Here is a 27,941-nt window from a genome sequence, read left to right as displayed (position 1 = left end):
CCCTGCTTGCAATCACCTCGAGCCCTCCTTGCGCCTCGACCCAGCCCCTCGCACGCGCCACCTCCATCAGCCCAATCAGAACGCAGAGAATCACGCGCTTTCCCTCCCTGCCCGCATCCATCCTCCTACAACAACACGAAGCGCGTGTTACTTCCGGGCTCTAACCGGACTGAGAACCGATGGATGAATGAACGCACGGAGCTGTCTGAGGCAGTGCTTGAACCTAGCGACGCTGACTGTGGGTCTCTCCGCTGCTGGGTCCTGGATGAAGTGACAACCGGGCGGAGACATTCGCCGGTAAGTTTCCTCATTGCTTCGTGACGCGCGAGATTTGGGAGGCGATGCCGGTGTAGCGTCAAGTTGCTCCCAAAGAGACGGCGCACACTGTGGAAGTTGCTGACGCTACTGTAATTATTTCGTCATCAAAAACTTTTTTGGCTCATACTTCACCAAGTTTATTTCATGTTGTTGAACGTAACATGATGCGTTTCAGCATTAATGGCTGAGAGTCGCTCCAAAGTAAAAAAAAAAAAAACAATTAGTCGTGTTAAACAGTAACACGCGTGTAATTAATTTGTTCACCAGGGAGCAATGAAAATACATAGTGTGACTGTGTTTTAAATGAGAATTAACAGTTAGCTTCATGAAATATCAGGCTACTTTAGGGGTATACATTGCTCGGCTTTCATATGTTTGTGGATTAAATTTGGCAGTTAAGATTAACATAACAATGAAGGCAACATAAATTCAATGGCGAGAGGTTTTTATTTTGGAATTTAAAACCGGAAGTTGGAGCTAGACCATGTGTCACTTACTGCTGAGACTGATCAAACTGGTCAGACATGCAGGGTTGAGCTCTCCCTGTAGAGGTTTTCATATAAAGTTGTATCCCACACCTAAGGTGAAACCGCACTGATACACAAGTGTCATCAAGTTTTCAGTAGACCTATTTCTGTACAGTCCCGTCCATTGCAGTGTGTATATTTGGTTCATGGAACACTAGCGCACGTTCGTCCAATTAGGGAATGGAGACAAGTGGAACAGGTTTTCTGAGGGCTTCAGTTTAACGCATAAGCCGGGAAGTGAAACTGTGTCACCCCCACACAGACCTCTCACTGACTTTTACAACCATGGGCCTACAATTATTGGGATCTATTTGCACAGCTGAATTGAACAGGCCTTTGGCGATGGTTAACGAATGATTCAGGTCCATTAGAGTGTTGCTGCACCTACAGACAGAGACGCTGTTGTCACAGTCAGATGTGATTAACGAGCAGACACACACTCCGTGTACCTGGAAGCTGTGTTTCTCTGACTAAGGATTCAAAACTACATCATTATGGTTTTAATTTCGTTTTCAGTGATTCAAACCGATCATTAGGAAGGGCAATTTGTAAAACCTTGTTTGTTTTTTTCTTATTCCAACGCAAACACCTTCTAAATCAGATGTGGTTAGGGCCTCGAGATCCAACTCAGAAGCTGTAAATAGAGCTTCCCGCAAAGAAAGGAATATGTTGGTGACTGGCGTGTATGCCAACCGTTTGTGTCACCACGTGCACACAAAAGCAGCGCAAAGCTGCAGTCTGATCCACATAATCCATTGTGTTGTGTGCGTTCACTCTTTATGAAATCACGCTTAAAAACACTTCAGTTGTTTTTTGCAGGCTTTCAAACGTGTCATTATTTCACGTTATTCCGTTTTCACATGTGTCCTGCACCTACACGCCGCGCCCACACGTGCAAACAAACCACATACGTCTCTTTTCTTTTAGCACGCTCACACACAGACACACACACACACACACACACACACACACAATCGGCCTGACCCCGGGGACCGAGTCGTGTGCTGGTGCGCCATTTCACCACAATGCCCATGTTGAAGCCTCTGCAAGACTCCGGCCTGCCTGCTTAGCTGAGTGGGTGCAAGCACGATGACGTCTGCACACAAAAGACCCCATTCACGCAATCTCTCGAGGAAGCAATGATTCCCACACGCACACACACAAACACAGAGGGACGCACACAGACGCCCGCTCACCCCACCGCTACGTCGACCATGCCACAATATTACTCAATTAATCCAGTCTGTGGAAACTGCATGCAAAGCGCCTGCTAGTTGAATAAAGCCAACAATTGAGCAATATTCTGCAGCTACGGATTTGGTTTGTTGTTTGTTTTTTGTTTTTTTGCTGCTGCTGCTGCAGGTAGATTAGTGTTGATCTTGCTTATGTTTCGCTGTTGTGCAATTTGGGGGTCTTGATCTTTTTCAGAGAACGAGATTGTTCACATCATGAGGTCGTACGTGGTTGGATCTTTCCGAAAGCCCCAGCCACCTTTTTTCTAAACCGCTTGGAGGTTGAACTGGTTACATCTGGTCAGTAAGTAGCTGATCAGGGCGGCTCGTGACGTTCTGTCATGTTCTGTTCTCACAGCTGCTTTTGTGGAAACGTGTGGCCCCCCATCCTATGACAGCCTCACCTTGTCTTCACCGCCCACCAACAGTTCATTCAGCAATACGTGAATGAAAAACCAGAGAGACCTTTTATATATCGTCACGTTTTCATTGGCGAGATGTGCTGATCCCGAGCATTTCACTGGGAAGAATTTGCAAAATCAAAAAGTTTAAATGAGTCAACGTTTATTGTTGTTCCAGTAAATGAATCATATTATGGTAGATAGGACACATATTGATGACTCCCTAACATCTTTAAGGCGTGCCCAAACCGTTTTACACATAAATACAGTCAGTATGTTTTAAAAGAGTAGTTCTCATCCTGTATAAACAATAGCTTATCTGTGACTGATACTTTGGAGTTGTCATCGAATGGGTGTGTTTAATAGATACAAATGTTTACCAGTCAGGGTGTGTAACTGAATTTTTATGCCATTGTGTAATGTTTCTGCTGCTTTGATATTTTGCCGGTCTTTTCAATCTCCCTGTGTGTCTGACTTTATTAGGTGCAGTAGCAGTCGTGAGGGGTTCGGTCCTGCTTGTTTTGATGGCATCACTAGTCACAGGCAATAAAAACAAATCAGGTTTAATATTGCATGAACTCTGGGGGCGGCAAAACATTGTCACTTTAATAAAGAGAAGTCGTTTCGCCTTTTTCAATAGTGACAGTGGTTTGATTCTCTGTTGCACACAGAGCAGGTCACAGTGAAAGAAGCTGGAGATGTTCACCCCATCTCCTGTGGCTGTTTGACTAACAGCTCACCCCACATTCACAGTTGACTTGTTTTGTAGACGCGTATGTTGGATGAACAACGTCAATTTGTGCAAAGAACACATACAAACAATGGATTTCATTACTAATTCATAATAGAAGCCAATGCCCCCCCGTGGAAATGTGTTAATCTGAAGCAGCATCAGATGGAGATGTTCAGACAATTGAGCATTCTCTATTCCTGCCCAGGAGTGTCACCACAGCTGAGCAGGTTGTAATAATTTCCATCAATGACCTGTAGGCTCTGTTACCATTATGTTCATTTGGTGATTGACCATTGTGACGTAACTAGCCTGAAAGCCAGGCCGACTTCCCCCTCCCACAAAAGGTTTGCAGGAGTACCCCTGTTGGGAACTGATCATGCTCCGGCATAGATGCGCCCATGTCAGTAGTGTGTCTGGACTGTATGTGAGAATGGAAAGAAAAAGAACAGTGGCGCAGTCATACACGTCATCTGATCACCGTGGAGTTTGTTTACAACAAAATGGCTCTAATTGGTTGTAGGACTTTCCACTTGCATGCAGAAGCGTTTCTTTTTTTCTCTGCATTGGTTCAAACACGCCCCATAATCCAATTGAAATCCAATTGCTGTAATGTCATCAACTAAATAGACTGAAAGTCAGTAGAGCGCGTTTGTTAGCAGACAGTTGCTGCTGTGTGTTTTCTAGGCATCAGCCCTTCAAACTCCCTGCAGATCAAACCTTATGCATTTTGAACCTGGAGACTCTTATTCAGTCTGTTGACACCAGGCTATCACTTAAAAGATGATTCTTTAAATGAAAATCTTTGAGGTTTCCAGTTACATTATGAAATCATTATCTTATTGAACATCTAATAAAAAAATTTCAGAGAGTTCGGATTCAGGACGGGTTCCTACCGGATGTATTTAAGTAATATGTTCAGTATGTGGCAATATGGATGTATTAGTGACACTTAGTTGTGGTTAAAGTTTGTATAACCATCCACAGTCTAAAGCAAACGAGCATAAGAAGGCGGTCGCACAAAGTCACTTAGTGCTTGGAAGGAAACAGGCCTTCACTTTACTGCCAGAATCAGGTGATTTCTCTCTTTTTTTATATATATATAAAAGGTTGGCAGAAGATAGTGGAAGTTAAAATTGTTGGCACATTCACGCAGTTCGTTTATGCTTAATATATTTAGCAGACATCTGCTCATTCTTTGCAATAGCAGCAGTGGAAGAAGTTAAGTTCTGTCAGCAGCTCCCTGCTCCACTTTGTCTTCTCCTCTTCTCTCGTAATTTCTTCAACACAGTTGACCTCGTTGCTAATCTGTGGCCTCACTACTCAACCGACCTTGACTTGCTGACAAAAATTCAAATCAAATAGACGCGAAGCCAGTAAACACACGCTGGATACCAGCGGTAGATGGAGTAAACATCTGTTCCACTAGACTGCACCGTTTTAGAAAGCTGCAGCATCGTGTGATGAAGCAAGGCGGCCTGGGTAACAAGACACCGAAAAGAACAACAGCGCGGCCGAGCTGAGAGACCACATCCCACAGGGAACAGATGGTAGCCAGGGAGAGCACTGCTGGTAGAATCTTTGATTTATTTATGAGTCTCACAGGGAAACTTAAGGGATGAGAGTTTACAGCAGGGAGGTGGCTACACTGTATGTGTCAGCGGGCAGTTTTTGGAGGAGTGAGGAAATAATTCGTCAGGAGAGCAAGACTCTTCCTTATATGAATAATGAATAACTGCTAATAAAATGATGTGCATATATGTATGTGTACACTTGCCGTGTTTGGACAAGTGAAGTTTTACATCTGTAAATACATTCAGCCTCAATAGAAATGTCAATGTATACTTTTGACTGGTAGTGTATATATTAGGGTTATTTCTCACGCTGGCTAGTTTCACAACCATATAATCCTATAATCCAGAGTTGATGTAATATCTGGCCCTGGTGGGGGGAATAGTGGTGAATAGGTTCTGCTGTTCTTGGTGGAAACAGAATTCTCCAATGTAAAACCAGAAAGTTAGCAGAAGCTTAGCAGGTTAGCGGGTGCTTAGAAACCTATACCCAACAGACACATAATAATGTGTATATGTAATATATATATATAAGGTCTGTGTTAAGTCTTGTACAGTGCAACTCTAATTATTACTTTTAGATGAAAATTTTACATCCACAACATTTTTCTGTAAATTATCTGAATCCCATATATAATAAGAAAATGACACAAGATGCAACAAAAGAAACAAGCAATGGTAAAGTTAACTGAGGGTTCACTTTTTTGTTTAACATGTACTATCTGCCGTTCATACATTCAAAGGGGATTGAGTTAAGTTCATTTTACTTTCTGTATTCTTAGGGTTAACAGTGAAACTTAATGCTTTCTTGCTTATTGTTTGACCACTTGCCGTTGAACATTATTTAGTAAATTTGGGTTCTTTGTCAAATAAAACCAAGTATTTCTTGGAAATCATGTATTATAGGATTTTGTGGGGGTCCGTCAGTTTTGGTACATGTCATAAAAATGGCAATATAGCAATAAAAAATAAATAGTTTAGGCAGTACATAGTCTTGTTGATAATAAGTAGTTAGAGCTAACAGAACTAAAGTCAACAGTGGAACCTGACGTCGTAAGATGACTTTAAAGCTGATCTTTGTTCAGAACTCTGGACAGCTCCCAAACTCCACGGTGGTGGTTTATGTGTGTATCCAAAGAGTCTTACAATTAAAATTTGGAATGAAACCAACTTTATTAAATACCTGTGTAATACACACACTTCCCACCCACTGAAGCACCGTTACTAAATCTTGTATCATGGGTTTAATGGGTATGGTGCAGCTGGTGGATAAAGTAATATACACACTATACTATACACACTTGAGCTACAGCGTCTCATCTGCTTCTGTCTTGGACATCCTCTTCAGTCTAGTGGCTTGTGCCTTCTCACACATGCTCCCTTAGCTCATTCAGAAACCTGTGAGACGCCTTCTCACACTTACTGTCTTTCACGTCTGTTAGAGACGGACCTCGTATTCACTTTCTCTCCTGCCTTCCTTTCTCTTTATTTTCCTTATATTTTCCTTTTTGCTTTATTTCTGTCTTTCTCTCGCTGTCTGTCTTTGACATTTTTATTTCGTGCTTGATACTAACTCTAGGTGACACTGATGTGCTGTGTTTGTGCTGTGCTCGTTGGCATAAGTGCACTGGACACAGGAGTTGCAGAGAAGTAAAGGGAAATTTAAAAAAAAAAAAAAAAAACATTCTGCTAATAACCTAAACTAAGTGTCTTCTGCTTTTTTGAAGTGCAATAGTACATGTGACGTTCTGTTTTAATCTGGTTTCTTCTCCGGCAAAACATATTGTTATAAACACCAGGATAATTTAAAACCAGTTTTAAAAGTGTTGTTGCTCTTATGACATACTGGTGTTATTTATTTCCCCAGGAGAACTGTGGAGACCTGTGGCCATTTTTTAAAACGGAACAGAGGATACGACTGTAGCCGCAAGAGCAGGAGCTTCCTCCTCACTCTCTTCCCCCATTGCTCGTCGTAGCTTCACAAAGATGAAGTTAAAAGAGGATCTGAACCCTCTGCTGCTGCTCCTCTTCCATCTCGTGGTGTCGATCTACACAGTCGTCACCTTCCTGCCCTCCTACCTCCTCAGCCTGGTCTCCGGCCCCGACAGGAGCTTCTACGGCTCAGAGGAGGAGCGAGCCAACAGGGCGAAGGCTCGATCGGTGCTGGGACGTCCCGAGGGACCCTACCGGGCGGTGTGCGCCACCAAGAGGTTGGTTGCGTCGCTGCACCCCGGAGTGGACACTCTAGACAAGGTCTTTGAATACGCGGCCAAAAGGTTCCCCCACAGAGACTGTCTCGGGACGAGGGAGGTGATAAGTGAGGAGGACGTGGAACAGGACAACGGGAAGGTGTATAAGAAGGTAAGCTATGACGTGGAAGGCAGCAACATTGTTACGTCATGGAAAAAAAAGGAAATGGGATGAAAGGGGAAAATAAAAATATATCAAAGTTACTTTAAGGACAATTTGAGAAAAGAAATATACCACTCTCATATATGGACTTATAGTCAAGGGGTGAAAGGGTTCCTTGTGTAGAAGTGCTTAAACTAAACAACTGATTGTGCAGTAAGGATGGATGGAGAATGTACACAGAGCAGAGCGATCTTGGGCAAGAAAAAGAAAAGGAAGGATTGACTGGATTATAGCAAAGTTCCTCCAAGTAGGCTCTGGAAAATCCCCAGCAACTTAAAGAACGCTTCAACCAAGACATTTTTCATTCACTTGCTAATTATAAACAAACATTCTAAGAAAGATTATTCTAAATAAATGTTTAAGTCTGAGCAGCACTGCCACCCCTGAATTCAGTTCAATTTTATTTTGTGTCAAAAACAGTAAGAACTGCCTCAATGTGCTTCACTGTACCTTAAACCCAAGACCCCAGAGCAAGCGTCACAGAAACAGGAAAAATAACCTGAGCAGAACACAATGCAGTCCACCTTATAACAGATAGCCTAGTTAATACCATATTGTCACCAATATAATGTGGCTCCATCTGCACAGTATCTGTAGTGTCTCTGAGGCCAAAACTCACATACAGTCAGTATGAAGCTGAAAGGCTTCTGAAAGCCCCTGACCTCTGTAGTTTTTAATACAAATACAAACGTTTTTAATTCTGGAGAACTGTTGTTTTAGAGGGTATTTACATCTCCAACATTGTGCTGGGAAAACTCTGGTTCTGATACTCATATGGATAAGACGGTTCCCCCACCCCATAGCAACAACACTTCCTGGCAACAACAGCCATCATCAGAAGGATACTAAATACACTAGAGGCCCTTTATGTGCCACACCACAAAAACTGCTTAGGAACAACTAAAACAAAATCCCAAAATGATCAAGTGCAAAACAGTCTGTGGGATGCACTGGAACAAGCCTCGTCCACAGAAATGAGCAAACGAATAGAAGGAGCACCATTTCAGCAGGTCACGGACAAGTTGCTGTAAAAAAAAAAAAAAAAAAGTAATGGGCAATACAAAGGTGGAAGCTGCTTTAATGGTTTTTGAATTGTTTGTGACCTTTTTTCCGCCTGCTGTTACCACAGATCACTTGTAAATGTTAAAAATGTTCAAATGTTCGGCTGTTTCAGCTGATAGCTCATTAGTCTAGTAGACAGCCTGGGTTCCATTAGTCTTACAAGTGTTGTGAGGGAGGATGGAGCGAGAGAGACAAGAATATGGAGCACAGAAAGGAAACCAAAAGGACGGAAGGATTTTTGTCATCAGCAGCATATCGGGGATTTGTGGAGGAAAGTTTTAGTTTTTCATGATTTGTTTCATGCTTAAGGTTTAGCCAAGAAGAACACTTACAGTGTTATTTATGATTTTCAGTATGCACAGTGCCGGCTCAGTCGGGAGTTGGCCAACTTTGCCTTTCATTTGCTTATACTAATCCCGCAAACCAGATCCTTCTAATCCATTTAAAGCACGCTGTTGAAACACTTACTGCTGCAAGAGCACGTTGCTTAGCTATTTAGCCCCTGCATGTTGTTTCCAACAAGTGGGAAACGGCACCATATACAGTGGATAGCGTCACAGTGCGTCTCTCCGTGTGTTTGTGTGCACTGGCATTTATGAACCATCAGGAGTCGGTAGAGCCTCACTAACACACGTGGAGGAGGCTCCCCTCATGTCGTCAGATTAGGAGTGTTGGCGAGTGTTTCCACAAGCCGGTGCTTATCTTCTGCTCATGGGGATGACCATGAACAGTAAAGGAGGAAGTAGTTAATAGCGAACTGTGCTTCCTGTAACTCCTTAATGTGAAGCAGACACATAATAGCAACAGTGTTCCCCCGTGTTTCCGTGGCTGATTTGGTCAGAGTTAGTTTGTTTAGATTTGCATCAGTCCTTCCTTTTGTTTGCTTCTCATCGTTCTCGTCGGCCTTTTTACTCAAACTTTGCTCCATCAGTAACAAAAGTTTTACTCCCTGCAGGTGGTTCTAGGAGAGTACCACTGGCTCTCATACAAGGAGACTCTCACAGCAGCGACGCAGCTCGGCAGCGGTCTGGCATCGCTGGGGCAGAGGCCAAAGACCAACATCGCCATCTTCTGTGAGACACGAGCAGAGTGGATAATAGCGGCCCAGGCCTGCTTCACCTACAACTTCCCATGTAAGTTGTAGACGTGGAAGAGTATTGACAAAGAGCTGACACTTAGGAGGAAGATTACAAATGCTGCCTCATATGAAATACTTAAATTCCTACATTGTATCACAAAAAGTGAAGTAATAGTTGATCATACTAAGATTAAAACGAGTTACAAATTGCAATTTCTCTACAATGTCCATGACTCATATTTAGCTTTTTGTCTTTTTCAACATTCATGATATTGCAAGTGCAGTTTCTATGTGCAGTATGGGCTCACATTTAGTCTTTTTTTTAACATACAAGACCAGTTTACATTCGTATACCCTTCGTCATTCTCAAATAATAAAGTCATACTTTAACTTGGAGGATTTAAAACCCCGTTATACTGTAATAATGTGAGTGCCTGACGCAGAACAGATTAAGGACGAATGGATTTAATTTATTTCACGCACCCACAGTTGAGCTGTACTTTACAGATTGTGCTGTGCCGAAACTTCGAAGGCTCTCTTCTGTTTGGTATGTCCCGCTAAGCAGCTTCCGAATGTGTTTGAGTTCGCCTGATTTGTAGCTGGTGCGTGCGTGCGCATGTTGCTGGTTGCAGTGTCCGATTTGAAAGATGCAGGGCCCCAGCTGAGACAGAAGAAGGCCAATTTGTCCCCGCTGCCTCGCTGTTACATAAGTGTCCCATTTCCCCCCCTTCCCGCTCTCTTTCCGCCATGTTCCTTCATGCTCTTGTAAAGGAAATACACGAAAATATGACAAGAGAATTCAATTTTTACTTTTCCACACGTATGGCGTCGCCACTTACACCACATACGCCACATACAAAAAAGGCTCCTTGTGTAACAGAAAATGGTTCTTCACATATTTGGATGAAATGAATCATTTAACATTGGGAGAAAGCTGATTATAGTGTTTCTGGGAACACGAAGATTTATGACCTCCTGGTACAATGTGCCTGCCTATAGAGAGTAATACTGGAGCACTTTTCCACCCTGAGGTATTCTGCACTGATTTACTCTTTAATATGTTGTGTAGCAAATATTACACTTTTTATTTACTACATTATTTACTACAAGCATCCTCAGCAGTCCATTAAATCTTTTTGATTGGTCACGAAGGACCTTTCATTATGTCCGTGTGCTTCAGAGTGGGCTCCATTAAACTGTCATGCGTTTTAAAATACGCCACCGAGTGCGAGCCAAGAAAGCATCTTTATAAAGCATCTTTCTCCCTTGCAAACGCAAACAGTGGAAAAGCCAGGGGCAGCGGATAACGCATAGCACGGGGGGCAGAGGGGAGTTTGGGGTTGGAAAGAGAAACGGGGGAGGGAACGGAGGGGAGGCAAGAGAATGAAACTGGGATGGCGTCAGAAGAGGAGTGAGAGAGTCTACGGGAGCATCTGATGTTGACAGAGGCATCAAGGAGTCAGCCAAGGGCCCCCAGTGGACTCAGCCGCTTGGTGTGTGTGTTCACTTCGTTGTACGTCCACCGCACACTGGCTCAGTGTCAAAAGGAAGATGCACTTATTGAGTTGTCTGCACTCGTTAACGTGTTAAATTGAGGACTTGTAACTAACAGCTATTGCACAGCGAAAACAATCACAACCTGGAATCAAGAAGTCTTGACTTTTTGCAGTCTTTTAAGATGCTATTGGTCAAAAAGAAAAAAGCAAAAAATCTGACCGGTCAAGGTTAAAGAGCAAATCAGCACAGCGCCAAATTCCATGTCGGTTCCTGCTGAGTGGAGACTTTTTCTGTGTTTCCTGTACTAAATTGACTTTTAGCAAGTGGTGTGCGACTCTGTGTATGTTTGCAAAGCTGGGGCCCAATCTGGTGTTTAGATCTCACGGCTAGAGGTGTCACGGCCCTCATCCACACACGCGCTCAGACACACACACACAGTTGACAGCGCAGGAAGTATTGAGGCTCTGTGACGCAAAAACGTGACGTCGCGCAAAGCCCTGTCCCACAAACACATGTGTCTGTGTCAGAGTGAGGACACGGGGTCAGAGGCCTGTCCCTCTCTTCCTCCCGCCGTGCACTTTCTCCCCCTGACACCTTGCTCTCCTTCTCTTTCACTCACGTCCCCTTTTCCCTGATTCTGTCTGTTTTTTTAGTTGACCTGACGTTCGTCCCTGTGCTCTGGTCTTTTAGCCACACACACACACACTCATATTTGATTGAGTTTTTACTTCCAATACAGTGTGGGGCCTTCACTTCATTCATGTTCCAGGGATTCCTGTAATGCATCATAGTAGAACCAACTCTCCTCACAATGAATAAATAACTATGAATAATGACTGAAAGTTGAACTGAAATGTAGCACATTTATGAAATGTCCAGAGGCATGAATTCCCACGGAAAAAGCAATTATTTTTGGAGGATGCAGCTGCCACTGAATCAAACCCCTCATGCTCTCGTGTGCTTTCAGTAATTATGGCAAAATCTTAACACTGAAGCATATTATATTTTAGGAAGCTACCAATTCTTTCTGAACAGATCGGGGAAAACTGTTTCCTATTTCAACATGCCTTTGGCCTCCATGTCCATGAGCCCAGTGTATGAAGAACTCGACTGGCCTGCACAGGGCCCTGACCTTAATTCCATGCAAAACCTCTGAGATGAACTGGAATGCAGACTGTGAGCATCCAAGTGCCCACTGCTTTTCTCTTTTCAGATCAGGTCTTTGCAAAGAAGCACAATGCAGTGTTTTCAAACTCTATATACTATACTATACTATACTAATCACATGCAGACAGTTCTTGTTGGTATCAGTTTTTAAAAGAAAAAGTGAAACAGGAACCTTCTATTGCTCCAGCTGGTGACACTCCAGAGTGGATGTAACCAGAGTTCCGTCACACATATGCACTTAGTCACAACACCAGACCCACTCGCATACCAGTAGTGTTTATATCCCCAACGGAGAGCTCATCAGGCAGTGAGAGCTCGCGTCCCTTTGGCTGAGAGTTTCGACCAAGGCCTCTGGAGGTGCCCGATGATGTCATGTGAGCGGGAGGAGCCGACACAGAACCGCTGAGTGGTGTAGGCTGTGCACGTACGTGTTTCGCTCAGTGTCCACGTGCAGACTTGTCCCAAAGCTAGTTTGCAGAGATGCAATTTGCCAGTGAGACATATTAGTATACTCTGTTATTATTAATGTGGTCCTGTCCTTCCATTTGTCAAACTGATGCTAGAACTCCAAGGATATGAACGCTGCCCTCTTGGGAGTTTGGAGTGAGTCTGCACAGTACTGTCTGAGAGTGGAGAACTAAAATGTAATTCCTTAAAAGAAACACTTGAACATTCATCAGTATGATTTAACCATCTAAAATGACAGAAGCCATTATTTGACATGTATTGTAGTGTTTTAGTTTGACCCGAGTCCCATCCACTAATATAGATAGACAGAGATAGATAGATCCCAAACTGGGAAATTACACCATTGCAGCAGCAATGTACAGGCACTCAACACCATACATACTATATATAACAGGAAGAACACAATCTACTACATACACGTTATTTACAGAATTGTAAAAATAAGTGAACTGGTACCAAAAAAGTGTATACAAGGAGGGAAAATAATTAATGTACAGAGTGTTATCTGTCACATGCAGATGAGGAATTAAACAGGCGTTTGGCTTGAGGCAGGAAAGATTTCCTGCAGCGTTCTTTGAGACAACAGAGTTGTCTGAGTCTCTTGGAGAACGAGCTCCGCTGTCTGTCTATCATCAGGTGGAGAGGGCGGTCAGGGTTATCCATGATTGATAACAGTTCGCCAAGTGTCCTCCTGTCCACCATCACCTCAAACGTTTCCTGTCTGCAGCCAATGACAGAGCCAGCCTTCCTGATCAGCTTATTCAGTCTGTTGGCATCAATGCCTGCAATGCTGTTCCCCCAGCAGACCACATCAGAGAATAGGGTGCTGGCCACAACAGACTGGTAGAAGATCTCCAGCATCTTACTGCACACTTTGAAGGATCTCAGCTTCCTCAGGAAGTAGAGTCTGCTGCAGCCCTTCTTGTACACAGCTGTACTGTTGGTCCTCCAGTTCAGTCTGTTGTCGATGGTCACTCGCAGGTACTTGTGTTCCTCCACCACATCCACATCCCTGCCAAAGATGCTGAGGAGCTGATGAGCTGTTCCCTTTCTGAAGTCAATCACCATGTCTTAGGTCGTGTCCACATTAAGCAGGTGATCTGTCCACCAGTCCTTTATACTCCTCCTTGTCCCGTCCACCGCTTATACACCCCACTGAAAGTGAAAGTGAAAGCTGAAAGTCAGTTAAGTGGGCCAGCATCAACCTAATATGGAGGAGGTGGACTCTATGACCTATACTGAAGTCATTCACTAGGGGGAGCTCTGCTCACTTTGGCTACACCTTTGAGGAGCTGTCATGGCCTCCATTTCTCATACTGTCTATGGCAGCCTTATTCAATTAGCGGCCCACGGGCCGCATGCGGCCCAGAGGCACTTGCAAAGTGGCCCGGCGAGTCTGCAGATGTTTCTATAGAAATTCCTGCAGTGCTTCAGATCGTGAATGCAACATTATAAGTTTAAATGAACCTTGATTTTCTGAAACTTGTGGCCATTGAGTACGTTTTTTGAAATAGTAAAGTTGCAGTATTAGATTTACTATAATGTGTGCGTCATGACCAAATCTTTCTCAAAACGCCCATAGCTACTCATTGGGGAGCAGCCTCGAGATCTACACATCTGCGAGGAATGTTTTTATGTTTACATTCACACCACCAGTGGGAACACTAAAGTGACATAACCGCCACCTCTGGAAGTTGAATCATGCAACATTGACGCACATAGTCTAGATAAAACCTGCACGTCACCATTGGTCCATTTTTTTTCCTCTGGAAGAAGCAACATAAATTTACTGCAATCCAATTACCTCTTGTTCTGGGCAAGTACCAATCTTAAAGTAGGAGCTAAAAAAATATACACAAAAAGTTCTAAGACCTATGATCGTTCTCAGTTCCTGCCGGCTGTTCATGCTGAAGAAGAGGTTCTTCCTCCAACAGTTGTAGTAACTAAAAAACTTCCTGTAGTCTTGTTGCGAGCTGATTTCACCCTCTTTCTCAGTGGATTATTTTAGCAATATGAACCTCCTGCTCTTAACATGATGTGTTGTTTTTATGTGTGTTGCAGTGGTCACCCTTTACTCCACGCTGGGAGGTCCCGCCATTGCCCACGGGCTGAATGAGGCTCAGGTTAGCCACATCATCACCAGCAGAGAGCTCCTGGAGACGAGACTCAAGGTGAAAACACACAAAAGGCTCCTGCAGAGATGCTCCTCAGACCTCTTTGCACACAATTCAGCTTCACGGGAAATAGGATGTGCATTACAAAGTCTTGGCGAGCTACAGTTTTTAGATGTGTCGAGTTAGCAACAGTTGTAACGCAAGGATGAGCAGCAGAATGATGAACTCTGTGGTATTAGGCAGTGATGAATGGGAATGATCACATATCTGTAGCCAGATATCGCACGCCTCTGGTTTCTAAGTAGAACATTAAGGCAACTTCTCAGCCTCTGCTAGCCATCAGTGAGAACACACCAGGGCAGGACAGACTAGACGAGTGTGTCGCCGCAGAGACGGAAGAATAATAAGTGCACATGCTGGGTGTTATGGAAAGTTTTGGACTGGTTTAGTCCCCGAAGACAAATGCATCCTGGCGTTTCATCTCCTTCCTTTTATCACCGTCACATAAACACAAAGCCCGTCTGCTCACTCTCACACACCCCCCCCTCTCAGCCCAAATATTGTGTGTGACGATGTGCATGGGACTTCCTGTTACTCATCAAAGATAAACCTGCTTTTTATGCCGGATCAGTGTAAACACAATGTGCTTCTCATTTTTTAGCCCGTGATTAGATTTGTTGGTGTTTCTGTGTGTGTGTGCGCCTCAGGCCATCCTGATCGAAGTACCGAGGCTGCAGCATATCATCGTAGTGGACGACGAGCCGACCACATGGCCCGGCTACCCACGTGGCATCACTGTCCACAACATGGCCGCCGTTCGAAAGCTGGGAGCCCAGACTGAAAATGGTAAGCTGTGCGTGTGCGCAAATGCGTGTTTGTCAATTTAAAATGCGAAGTGTCATTTAGTTTGCTAATTTTACTCCCTAAAGTTCAGTAGAGTTAATAGTTTGAGGCTCTTACAAAACCTGAGACTGAGATTTTGCTACTTATCCTATATGTAACTATATCTAACTAGATTTCTCATCATACAAACTGTACAAACAACAATAAAGCCACACCTTGAATATTTAAAAAAGGTGGTCTGGAGTCCGTTGGGAGCTGATTATCCTCTGGCAAATATCTGCCAAGCCAATCAAGTCGTTTGGGCTGCTATTATGCGGTGATGGACAAAAGAGCAACAGTAACGTAGCCATACACGTCATCTGACTGGATTTAGTGGATTGTGGATTTAGTTTTCATCAAAATGGCTCATTCGCCTGGAAAACTATTTTTATTCTCTGTATTGGCTCAAGCACTCCTCATAAAGAAACTGAAAGCCGTCAACTAAATAGGCTGAAAGTCATAATAACACATTTGTTAGCAGCTTGTTATGCGTTTTCGACGTATCAACCCTTCAAAACGGCAGCAGGTCAAACATTATGCAATGTGAACCAGCTTGTTGAAGTAGTATTTTAAAAGCCCTCAGCTTTACCGTCAGACTGTCCCACTCCTTCAATAAATTAAATTGTCATGATGGAGGTTTTCATGTTGTACGGGGGTGGATTGGTATCAGTCCCATTAGGTCATGAGAATGAGGAAGTGCAGACATCTGTGTGAGATTAAGGTCGATGCCGTGCACACTCAGCCGAGGAAGAGTCCCCGTCCCCCTCTTCGCTTTGCATTGAGGCCCCTTGAACCGACTGACCCAAAACATGGCTAGCTGGTGCTGCGCAGATAAAGAAAGAAGGAGTCAGGGTTAGGAAGGGAGGACGGAGCAGTGGGATACAATGCGGGGTCATGTTTATACACAGCGCTCTTAACTTCACATGACATTAACTCTCAAAGCACACGATCCAGCACGGCTTCAATGTGAGTAAGTCGAACAGGAAAGGAGACAGGTCCTACCTTTGTCACGCTGATGTACTGTCCCCTGCTTTTACTCCACACGTTACTTGGACAGGAAATAAAACTTGTTTCCCAACTGGCCTTGACGACTGTTATGCACCAGATATTTACTAAAATGTTCATTTTATTCATTTTTCTTGCATGTGTTGCAATTATGTTCCCTGTAAAAGGCGTCATATCCTCTTCACACCTGGTAGTTGCTATAGATTTTTAAGAGGTCAGTGCATATTCTTCATATTTAAGTGACCAAGAATAACCACACTGCACTCAATTTGTTGTATGGGTAGTCTAATCATCCAAATTAGTTAACGTTGCTTGTTGTTTGTTAAGAATTAAATGATATAATGTGGTAGACTGATAGAGACTGTCTCATCGATGTCTATGATTTCCACCAAAACCCTGTGGCATTCATTTGTTTGAAACCTCCCCCACTAAGCGCCAGCCTCTAGCAAAAAACAAACAAACCGCAGTGCCCAAAATAGTTTGTCTGGCTCAAGTATTGCATGTTACATAGTTATGCACAAACTCTGTCTCTGCTGCTCATTTTAAAGCTGTGAAGTCTTGGGAGTCGCAGGACAAACACTTTCATGGACATATCGGTAACTTTCAAAACCCCAAAAGCAGCAGTGGAGCCTGCACACCTTTACCAACATTTAGTGTTGGCTGCAGAATCATAGTTTGGGTTCAAAATCAAAGGCCCAGATGACTCAGTAGTACCATAGAATATCTTTAAGCCTGCAGTTTATGCCAATGGCCAGCAGGGGGCAACAACTCTGGCTTCAAGACAAGAAAATCTCTCACTTTCCTTAATAATCATTGTCCTAGTAAGTGTATGTTCTCTTCTTTGATGCAGCATAAATTTAATTTTCTTAATAATGGTCGCATTTGGAGTAAAATGGACAACGACGCAGGATATGCCACCATATGAGCATACATAATGTATCCACACCACTCTCCTCTCTAATTAAAAAAATTAAAAATTAATTCCACTGTCTGAGCCAAATCTGGTCAATTCTGGCTCCAAAAACCCGGGTGGCCAAAATGCCAAAGAATAAGTGCAAGATAAGAGAAGCAGGCGAGATGAATGAAGGAGAGGAAATGGTGTGTTTGGCAACTAGACGCGGAGACAACCTTTTCACCGTGCCAAGAGCTGCCTGGTTGTTTGACATCAGCGTTAACTGTAATCCATCCATGTGTTGTAAATTACTGTTCCTTTCGCATTTTTAACCGCAGTTTATTTTCTGCCCTTGTCAAATGTGTTCATCTTGTACACATGCAACAAAAGGAACATCGCAACACTAATTTATCCAACTTAATCTATTTATTCAATCAGTTTATCTCATGTTGAGTCCCAGAATGTGGACGGTGTTTAAACAGCGGCGCATGTTTCGCTTTTTTGCTGTTTAGTCTACGTTCTAGTATGTGCATGTTGTTAGTAAATATAGACGCACACAAATCACATTGTCATGTTATCAGCCATTTTTGTCATGCATTTTTTTTTTTTTTTTTTTTTTTCCACATTCGGCTCAAGTGTGTTTTTTGTGCGTGCGCGTGTTTCCTCTGTTCCCGTCACAGCCACACGTGAGCGTAAGCAGCCGCTGCCCTCGGACATTGCGGTCATCATGTACACCAGCGGATCCACGGGCATTCCCAAGGGCGTCATGATCTCCCACAGCAACATCATCGCTGGCATCACGGGAATGGCGGAGAGGATACCCAACTTGTGGTAAAGGCCGTAAACAGTCTATATTAGCCTTTTTTTGTACTTACACAGAAAGACTGGACACGTTTCCATTAGCAAATTTCTTGCTGTTGCTTGTGTCAGTTTCAAACTTTGACATCATGGAAAATACACTGGTTCAGCCAGACAGTGTCATCATAAAACTCAAGTGTTAACGCGGAAACAAAAAGCATCTCTCTGGGGAATGGGATAGATGCTTGAGGACATGAAATTAAGTCAAGGGTGCAGACCTACATAATAAAGTCAGTTTTCAAGCACACCCTTTTTAATGACCTAATATTCCACATCTGAGTTTTTTTTTAGAGTGTCTTTGTGTTTACAGTGAGGAGGACACATACATTGGCTACCTGCCTCTTGCCCACGTACTGGAACTGAGTGCAGAGCTCGTCTGTATTGCCCACGGCTGTAGGATCGGCTACTCTTCACCTCAAACTCTTGCTGACCAGGTAAATAACTCCAAACCTGAAGCAGACTATGAACATTAGGAGACTCCAAAGAAATGTGTCTGTGGTTCTGTCCAAAGGTAACAAAATCCACCTACTGAAGCCTGATAAATTCACATACATCACATCTACACCTTAGGTAGAAAAGACAAGCTAGAGGGATGGTGGTAAGCAAGTGACAAAATCAAGAAGATGCACACAAATTATTTTCATCTACATTCCAATATGTATTGGAATTGTATATGTATTCCAATATTTTCAAAATGACATGGCCATCTCGAATGAAGGCACTGAAGACCCCGCTGCTCAACTGCTTTAAATGAAAAATACAAACTACTGCCACCTGCTGGTATGAGGAGTCATTTCCTCCTGCGCAGCCAAAGGCCGCACAGTACATTGGCCAGTTGGCTGCGGTGTGTTCAAGTACAACTTTTTTGACCCGCGGGACATGAGACGACACCGCAGCCACCCGCCGCTAGTTGATGATTGGTTTGGTGTGTCTGGGTTTTAAAACTCATCAGTATGCACAATGTTTTACATGTGTTTTTTATGTGCAGCAAATAAGTTTTCTCCTGTTTCCATGCTCTAAGATAAGCTAAGATAAGCTAAGCTAAGCTACTTGGCAGCAGCCTCCACCTGTAAGTTACTATAGAGACACAAGATCTACTCTAGGCAGGAAAGTGAATAACAACCAAAGTGTTGAAGCGTGTTTCATATTATTACACGAACTAGAAACATGCTGTTTAACTCCGTGTGCCTCTGCATAATGTCAAACTCATACACTTCATTAGTGTATTGTACAGAGTAAAGTTGAGTTAGAGATCTAATGTGTGTGGTCATTTGTGTGACGTTTGTTGTTGTTTTTTCCCACCCAAAGTCAACCAAGATCAAGGCAGGAAGCAAGGGAGACACCAGCGTCCTGCAGCCCACTCTGATGGCAGCTGTCCCGGTACGTCAAGACGGTGCACTCAACACAACACAACACAGTGACATGTGCGTTAGACATGTGCAGCATCTCTCACTAAGTCGCTCTCCCTCATGTCTGTGTGTCAGACAGTGTTGTCGGCTTCTGTTTGGCCGCATCACAAGTAATTCAGATTTCCGCCCGTCTTTGTTCGTGGTCCAGGGGCGGATTAGCACTGATACAGTCCAGCATGTCTGGATCTGCTGGATTTGTGTCTGAACTGACTATGACGTAAATACTCATCCTCACGCTGACTAACGGCGGCGCGTTTTGCCGCCAGTCAGCAGCGCTGCTCTTTATCACGAGACATCGTGAGACGCCCGGAGGCTGGCGTGGCGTATTGGAGGCTGGCCTGTCCTAGGCTGGTCTTTGAAGTGCGTTTTAATTTTTCAGCATATGAGGAAGCTCAATACTGGCTTAACTCAGAACTTTGTTGTAATTTATTTTGTTAATGAAAGAGCAGAGCAGTTGTTCCACCCTCCCACCGAGTGCTTTATTAGTCTTTAAATTCACAGTTAAGGGAATTGAAAAAGCAGGGCAGTGTGAACTGAAAAGAAAAAGGTTGCACTCACTCTGAATGTTGCCAACAATATGACCTCAGAGGGTTTTAATGCACATGGTCACTGTGCGTATATTACCATTACATTCATTCACACAGTTAATGCATGAAGCAGTAACTTTTTAACCCTAACTCTTTTTGTGCAACAGAAGGACTTAGCATGCACCTCTACAGTCCCATTCAGCGTAATGCTGCATTTTAGTGTCTCTCTACTTAGTGATCTGGTTTTATAGCAACTTTTGTTTATTACCGAATGAAAGCTGATGCTTGTTGGGTCTTAAGTTGAGCCTGTCTTCAGTTTTATGAAGTGATAAAGTTTATTTGCTTGTTTGCATTTAAATGGTCAGTTACATCGATTCTAATTACATATTCATTGAGATCAACTGTAGCCTGTTAGTTTGCCTTTGCATAAATATTTGCAATAAACACCTATGATTGGCTAGCAATAAAATGAGCGAATATTTTTACAACTTGCCTCCATCCATTATCTTATTTTCTAATATTTTCCAACTTTATCAACTCGAAGTCAAGGCCTATACAAACTGTGAAATCCAGACTTTGGAGTGATGTTTCTACATTAGCCAGTGAACTGAATTCCACGAAGAACTCTGAAATGATGGGATACTTTAATACCTTTGTCCCGTATTGGCTCGACCGGCTAGTTTTAGACGCTGCATCCCGGCCTCTTTGCTCTCTGCCTCTCTCACACATCACGAGAACAGCCCCCCCCCCCCCCGACCGCTCCATCTCCCAGTGGTCGTAGTGGTAAAGGGCAGAGGGCCCCAGTCTCTGGAACCATTCACAGCTGTAAACAGAACGTGAGAAAGCCCCATGTGGTTATCCCCATGACACGCACTCACACACTCACACACATACAAATTGTTTGCTGTGATATGACAACGGGCTGCTGCATGAATCCTGCGTCCACTTCCTCTCTCACTGCTTTAGCTCCAAACACACACACACATAATACACACACATACACACACACATACACGCACCCACCAGGACCAGCTGTTTCTTATTGTTTTTTCTGGTTTGCGCCCTTTCCCCTAGTCCAGCTTTTGAAGACACTCTGCTGATGTGGATGATGAATTCCTCATAATCTGTGGGCTTCAGTTCAAGCCATTGCATTTCCTTTGACAGAACACATTATGACCACTTCCTATGATTAATATGCCTCTTCCCAGCACTGCGCTCACTCCATTTCATCTACATTAGCCTTGATGAATAAGGAAATTAACTTAAATACACATTTTGTATGTGATGTCAAGGCTTCATTGCTCACCATTATCAGCCCCGCTGCTCTCCAGAACTGTTTGACGTCTTACTCGTACTGTTCAACATCATATTTTCCCACATTTTGCCATTTTCTCACACGTTGGTAGAAACTGGTGGAAATGAAGCTTAACCAGAGTGTAAATATTAGACTTTTACACTAAAGATGTGTTGTGTGTACTTGAAACATTTTCCTGCTGTGGCCAAAGCCGCTGTTCTAAAAGTGGGTAAGAATGAACAAGTATGAAATAGACTGAACTTATAAAGTAAAGAATCAAATTGCCTAAAGATGAAAAGCTGTGAAGCTGATGTTTTAATGGTTAGACCAAACGATACATTCACAAGTCACATGTACCTTTTCCTTCTACCACATATTATTGAAAGGAGGCAAAGGGTGATTGAATCTCACAGCAGTTAGCTCGAATAAACTCAGATGTTTTGTGGGTCACTCACTGTCTGAAATCCACTGGGGAGCTTTTAATGAGCACCTCTTCACATTTTGTATGCATTTGTGTTTAGATAAAGTCGTGCTCTTTACGTTTTACTGTCTCCCAGTGGACTAATATAGCATTCAGTCTTCTTTAGCTTGGGTCAGAATAAATACCTCCAGAGAACAGACCTAGTTTCAGCTTCTTTGACCTAAATTCTCCAGTTTTACAGAAAAATGGCACAAATGTTATTAATACTTAAATTATTGTATGACGTTGACTTAAATTCTGAGTTTATAGGAGGCCACAGCAGAATCTGTAGTTTTAAAGCTTCATGACTTGCGTCTAAGTAGCTTAGTATAAAAACTGTATCTCCTCACCATCATTTACCGTGTCATTTTGCTTTTGTCCGTTGCCTCTGCTAGTTTTCTTTAATGCATTTATTTTGTGTCTTCTGCTCTGCCTCCTCCCTCCAGGAGATCATGGACCGTATCTATAAGAACGTCATGACCAAAGTCGAGGAGATGAGCTTCGTGCAGAGAACACTCTTCATTCTGGCGTACAACTACAAACTGGAGCAGCTCATCAAAGGACACAGCACACCACTGTGTGACAGGTATGTAAACCGTTGCGGTCGCATTTATGTCATTTCTGAAGAGGTTTCGAAAGTTGTATAAATTCCCAACGTGGTAGGAGAACCCTCCCTCTGATATTCTCGTTTGTTTATCTGCGCAGACTGGTGTTCAAGAAGATTCGCTCTCTGCTGGGAGGTCGAACGCGGGTCTTGTTGTCAGGTGGAGCGCCACTGTCTGCGGCCACGCAGCGCTTCATGAATGTGTGTCTCTGCTGCCCAGTCGGTCAAGGGTACGGCCTGACGGAGACCTGCGGTGCTGGAACCATCAGCGAGCGTAAGCAGAAAATGACAGGTTTCTAGTAGGACACACCAGGCATACAGGCAGAATATTTAAGAATATCCCTATAAATCACAACGGGGGGAAATGAAATATATTACATATCACCGATGTGTCAAGCATCCATTTATCCCTCATGATAAATACCCTCGCCTTCGACCTAGCACCAGCAGCAGGTCCAATCAGTAAGTTGTCTTTTGATCTCTGCTGCTTTCAGTGCCTTCATTCTTGCGATGGCACAGTCATCGTGCGATTCCTTCAAATAAACTCTGTTTATTTTTCGAAGTGGATCAGAGCAGAGGCCATCTTTCTTGTGTATCCACTAGTCGTCACTGAGATTCTTCAGAAGCTCCTACTTGTACCCAAAAGCATCACTACTTGAGAAATGAGAAATTATAGCAGTGGTTCATAAGAAACCCTCCAGATAACCTACTGCCTTCTTTGTTTGGGTTTACTGAAAAGGCATGGCACGTGAGAAGATACCGTCATGTTGCTGTAAAGTATCGGGTGAGGTTGTTTCAAAGCTGGTTATGAGTATAGTCCAGTATTGGCCCAATGTTAGCATCGCTATTTGAGCATCCTTATTTGAATTCTGATTTTTTTTAACAGTTTCACCACACTAATTATGTAAAGTACAATACACTAAATGACAGAAACAGTAATTAACAGTAACTAATTAACATTAGTAAATGCTAATTAGTAAATGTTAATAACTCAATTGGTGATCAAAATAAGCACTGGACCATCTAAACATTAGCATGTTAGCTTTGTGTATGTGAGAATATTGCAAGCCGATGTCACTAGCACAGTTGAGAGCCGTTGGACTTCTTTATCTGCAGTAGATCAGCACAAAGTTCAGCATTGCGTCAGCAGTAACGGCTGCTTTGTCGCTAGGAGGAAATAAAAATATTATTTTGCTCCATATGAAGATTCATTAATGGAAAAGTCGCACATTATTGAGTAATTGTGGGAAGTTACCAAAACGATTATTTTTCCCCCCCCCCCAAACCTGACAGCAGAGATAAAAGCATTAGGGGAACTGGAAGGGAGTCAGGAGTGGTTTAGGGCCAGGACCGGAGAATGGATGAGAGGAAAGTAATCAGCAGATCTACTGTGCACGGGCTGCAGAAAACCCAGAAAATAGCGGGTTATCTGCATCAAAAGAGACAGGGCGGTGTGGAAAAATCCACATTAGCAAATCCGCATTAGCAACAAATCATTGTAGGCCGAGAACCCGATTAGTATCTGGATTTCAACTAGCGTTACTCTCTTTGTAAAATAAACAAAAAAGAATGTCTCCCCGAAAGGAATATGCAGACGTTCCCAAGAGCTCCTCAAGAACGCCAAACCAATTTTTCCCATTAATGTGCTCAGAAGAACCTCTCTTATCAGTGGCGCTGATGTTCGCCTCGGTAATAGATTTTGAACTATGCAGCCAGTATCGGGCCTTCATGGCCAAACCTTTTGTCAAATAGGAGCGGTCCTCCCAGTCTTTCCCAGGCAGACTAAACCGACAGAGCCTCGCTGCCTGTCATGTCTGCTGCGGTCATTCGAGCCAGGAAAACACTGTGTTGTGAACGCTCCTTTGGGATGGGGTTTCCATGGCGAGGGAGCAAGTGAGGTCGTGTTGCTAAGGCAATAAATGTCGTGCCTCGATTCTAGTGGGCTTCCTAATCGTGCGTATGTGTGTGTGTTGTCTGTTCCAGTGTGGGATTACAGCACTGGGAGAGTGGGCGGCCCGCTGGTTTGCTGTGAGATCAAGCTCAAAGACTGGGTGGAGGGTAAGTGAGACCGGGAGAGGCGATACACCCCCACACACACAGTTATCACGATGAAACGCACCATGTCACATGGATTCGCCAGGACACGCATCGTTGCAAATGTTGTTTGTAATATTTCATCACACACACAAACACCAGTGCATCCACCGCTGATTTGAACATTTCCCAGGCTAGCGAGACGCTGAGGGGAGATTTCGCTCCATAACCTTGTAAGGGAAGGATCCCACTTTCTCCCCACTCCTGTACAACTCCCATCTTTTTTTGCGTAATGGATCATTACTCATTTTTATTGCGCTCCGTTAAAACTTGATACTTATCAAGTTGAGTTTATGGCTTTCTTGGCTTGCAGAGCAGAACTGGAATTTCGACCAAACGCACCATCTGGACTTCATCTCCACCAAATTGTTGTGAAGCAGAATCAAAAAGATTGACGGATTGTTTGATGGCGGTTTTCGCCTGCGATGCGCTGATTATTTACCCTGTTTTTCAGGTGGTTACCGTAGCACTGACAAGCCCCATCCTCGAGGAGAGATCCTCATTGGCGGACCCAACGTGACCATGGGATACTACAAGAGGGAGGGCAAAAACTCGGACGACTTCTTGGTGGACGAGAACGGCCAGCGGTGGTTCTGTACGGGAGACATCGGAGAGATTCAGGAAGACGGGTGCCTCAAGATTATTGGTGAGGTGGCACGAGGGGGGAGGGGGACACGTGGATTGAGCGTGCTTCAGACGGTTTATATAAACAGTTTCAAAGTGCTCTTCAGGAACTCTACCTTGGTTTGGATACCAATACATCAAAAGCACAAATTATCAACATTGTCCCTCTCACTTTTGGGTTTCTTCCAGCCAACCTCTCTGCTCCACTTCCATTCATCTCTCTGGCAGGAAACCTTTTAACAAATCAGATCGTGCTTCAGTTTTAAAAATGACTCCTCTGTCCTGTTTACTTCAGAGCCAGAACCTCCCAGCTCTCCTCTTTTATCTCCATGACACTGGTCAGACGCGTACAGCTCAGTAGCAAATGGCTCCTTCCTCCCTCTCGTTTCGAAATGTACACACACGCTTCCACACGCATACGTGCGCACGTGGCCATATGTTTGTGCAGGCGGGCTGACTGTGCTGTGTTTCCAGATCGTAAGAAAGACCTGGTGAAGCTCCAGGCGGGAGAGTACGTGTCCCTGGGCAAGGTGGAGGCCATGTTGAAGAACTGCCCTCTGATCGACAACATCTGTGCCTATGCCAACAGGTGTGTGGTGTGTTGGAGGTGGCATGCTTTGCCTTTCTGACTCAGAAATCAGAACATATCACTGCAGCCTGAAGTGTTTATTCAGTTCTGTCGTATTGCACCTGACACTGTTTTCAGTTTGTTCCCCCTCTGCTCTGTCGTGTTCCCAGCTAATAAAACTGATGCTAGAGACTAGTTCAACATAATTCCCGCACTCAGTTTTCTTCTCCTCTCTCCCTGCTTTTCTTCCAGTGATGAAACGTACGTGATAGGCTTTGTGGTCCCTAATCAGAAGCACCTGCTGGCTCTGGCTGGTGAGTACGGGATCCGCGGGTCAGTGGAGGATCTGTGCAACAGCAAGGCCATGGAGGAGCTGGTCCTGAAGGTCATCACCGAGGCTGCGCTAGCAGGTGAGACGGAGTCGAACTTCAGCCCAGATCCCCAGGCGTGGGTCGCCTTTTGCCGAGTTAACGTTTTGCCTCCTTCCCTTGTAGCCCAGCTAGAGCGCTTTGAGATCCCCCGCAAGATCCGCCTGAGCCCCGACCCGTGGACCCCTGAGACGGGATTGGTGACCGACGCGTTCAAGCTCAAGCGCAAGGAGCTGAAAACGCATTACCAGGACGACATCGAGAGGATGTACGGCGGGAAATAGAGAACCAGGACCAGCACGGCGTAGTTTACCCTCAGAGCACAGATCTGAACAACACTTTCCTGTGAAACCCAGTGCTCTCTCACCCTTCCTCCTACTCTCTACCCCATCAGTGAAAGAGCCACAGCAACCCAAAAATCTGTGGTAAATCTAAATAATCCTAAAATCTCAAAGAAAGAAGGATTAACTGGCTTTTGCGGCTTTTACTTGAATTTGTTACAAAAAGGCAGGCTGACAAAATGCTTATAGAAAAACACACGAGGTCCCTGTCCGCTTACTGTCAAGGTGTGAGACCCCTGCGTTTTTTTTTTTTTGTTTCTTTATTGTTCCAGATGTGAGTTATGAAACAGGCTGAAGTCGCCTGTTGAACTCGTGTCATTGCCACAGCTGAAGCTCAGGTCGGTTTGTCGCCTCATCGCTTTGCTCTCACGCGCGTACGTCTCCTTTTCATTCCCCTCAGAGCTCTCGACTTATAGCGTTTAAATTCCTTCTCGTGTTCTGTTTGCATTTCCTGCGGGTCAGGAGATGGTTCTTTTTTTTTCTTCTTTTTTTTTTCTTCTTCGTCTTCTTGCCTTTTACTTGTTTTGAGTTCCGCGAGCGGTTTATTTTGTCTCCCACCCACAGTCAAGAGTGTGACTTTCACACTCGTGGGACGTCTCTCCCGTCAGCACATCTTGAGCGCAAAGTCGTTCGAGGGCAAATAAGGGCAGGTCGGTCAAAAAAAAAAAAAAAAAAATCCTGAGCTGCGTTCGAATGATTCACGCCCTTCGACGGCGAGTCTTGTTTAGGAAAATGACAAACACTTGCAACTGCTCGGCTTATTTAAAAAGAAACAGAGATGCACTGTTGTTTACTCTATCGAATTCTCCTTGTGACAGATTAGACTTTTCTGTGTGCACATTTACTTGCTTGTTTCACAATGGAAATTACAGTGTAATCATCGCGGCATTTGATAAATCACAGCGCAATAGGAAAATGTGCCATTTCTGCCTGTCAGGCAGGCGGGACATAAACACAACTTTCCAAATGTGTGTGTGCGTGTGTGTGTGTGTGGTGCGGTAGCTGAATAATGAGCACAAATCAGTTATTCTGTTTAAAGCCTCGTCTCCGTGCCTATTTTCTGTCATTTGCATGAGAATGACAGTGACTCATCATGTCCATACACAGCACAAACACGGCCCCAGCATCCCTCACAATGTGACACCTGTTGCCTTTTTTGTGATTCCGAACTGCGCCTTCGTAATTTCTGACCGATTTTTAATCTGTTTCATAATCGCACTCGTGTGGAGCTGTGATCAGCAGAGGAAGCAGCTGTGTAATGTCTATTTTAACTTAAGCTAAATGACCAGAGAACAATTTTGGAGCTCCACTCCCTTTCTCTTTGTAGAAAATCTGCCTTGTAACATACTGTAAGTGCATCCGACTATTTATTTGTAATTTGCCTTTGAAAACGTACTCAAATGAAGTAAATAAAGATTGTGTTTGGTCTACGTGTGAG

At 43.9% G+C, this 27,941-nt stretch overlaps 1 protein-coding gene across 1 annotated transcript; it reads left to right on the top strand.

Annotated features, from left to right (window-relative positions):
* The first annotated feature begins 121 nt into the window (after positions 1-121).
* acsl3a (acyl-CoA synthetase long chain family member 3a) lies at positions 122-27,933 on the top strand. The gene is made up of 15 exons (XM_047594936.1): positions 122-297; positions 6,647-7,140; positions 9,209-9,386; positions 14,525-14,634; positions 15,285-15,423; positions 18,037-18,187; positions 18,525-18,648; positions 19,523-19,594; positions 22,351-22,490; positions 22,610-22,782; positions 24,492-24,566; positions 25,057-25,248; positions 25,701-25,815; positions 26,047-26,204; positions 26,289-27,933. The coding sequence occupies exons 2-15, from the start codon at positions 6,766-6,768 to the stop codon at positions 26,444-26,446; spliced, it is 2,160 nt and encodes a 719-aa protein (XP_047450892.1). The 5' UTR covers positions 122-297; positions 6,647-6,765; the 3' UTR covers positions 26,447-27,933.
* Positions 27,934-27,941: the final 8 nt, after the last annotated feature.

The sequence above is a fragment of the Mugil cephalus genome, chromosome 9, assembly GCF_022458985.1.
Source record: "Mugil cephalus isolate CIBA_MC_2020 chromosome 9, CIBA_Mcephalus_1.1, whole genome shotgun sequence".
In the NCBI taxonomy this organism is placed as follows: domain Eukaryota; kingdom Metazoa; phylum Chordata; class Actinopteri; order Mugiliformes; family Mugilidae; genus Mugil; species Mugil cephalus.
The sequence above is the reverse complement of the archived record's forward strand: the minus strand, read 5'-3'. Positions and strand labels throughout refer to the sequence as shown.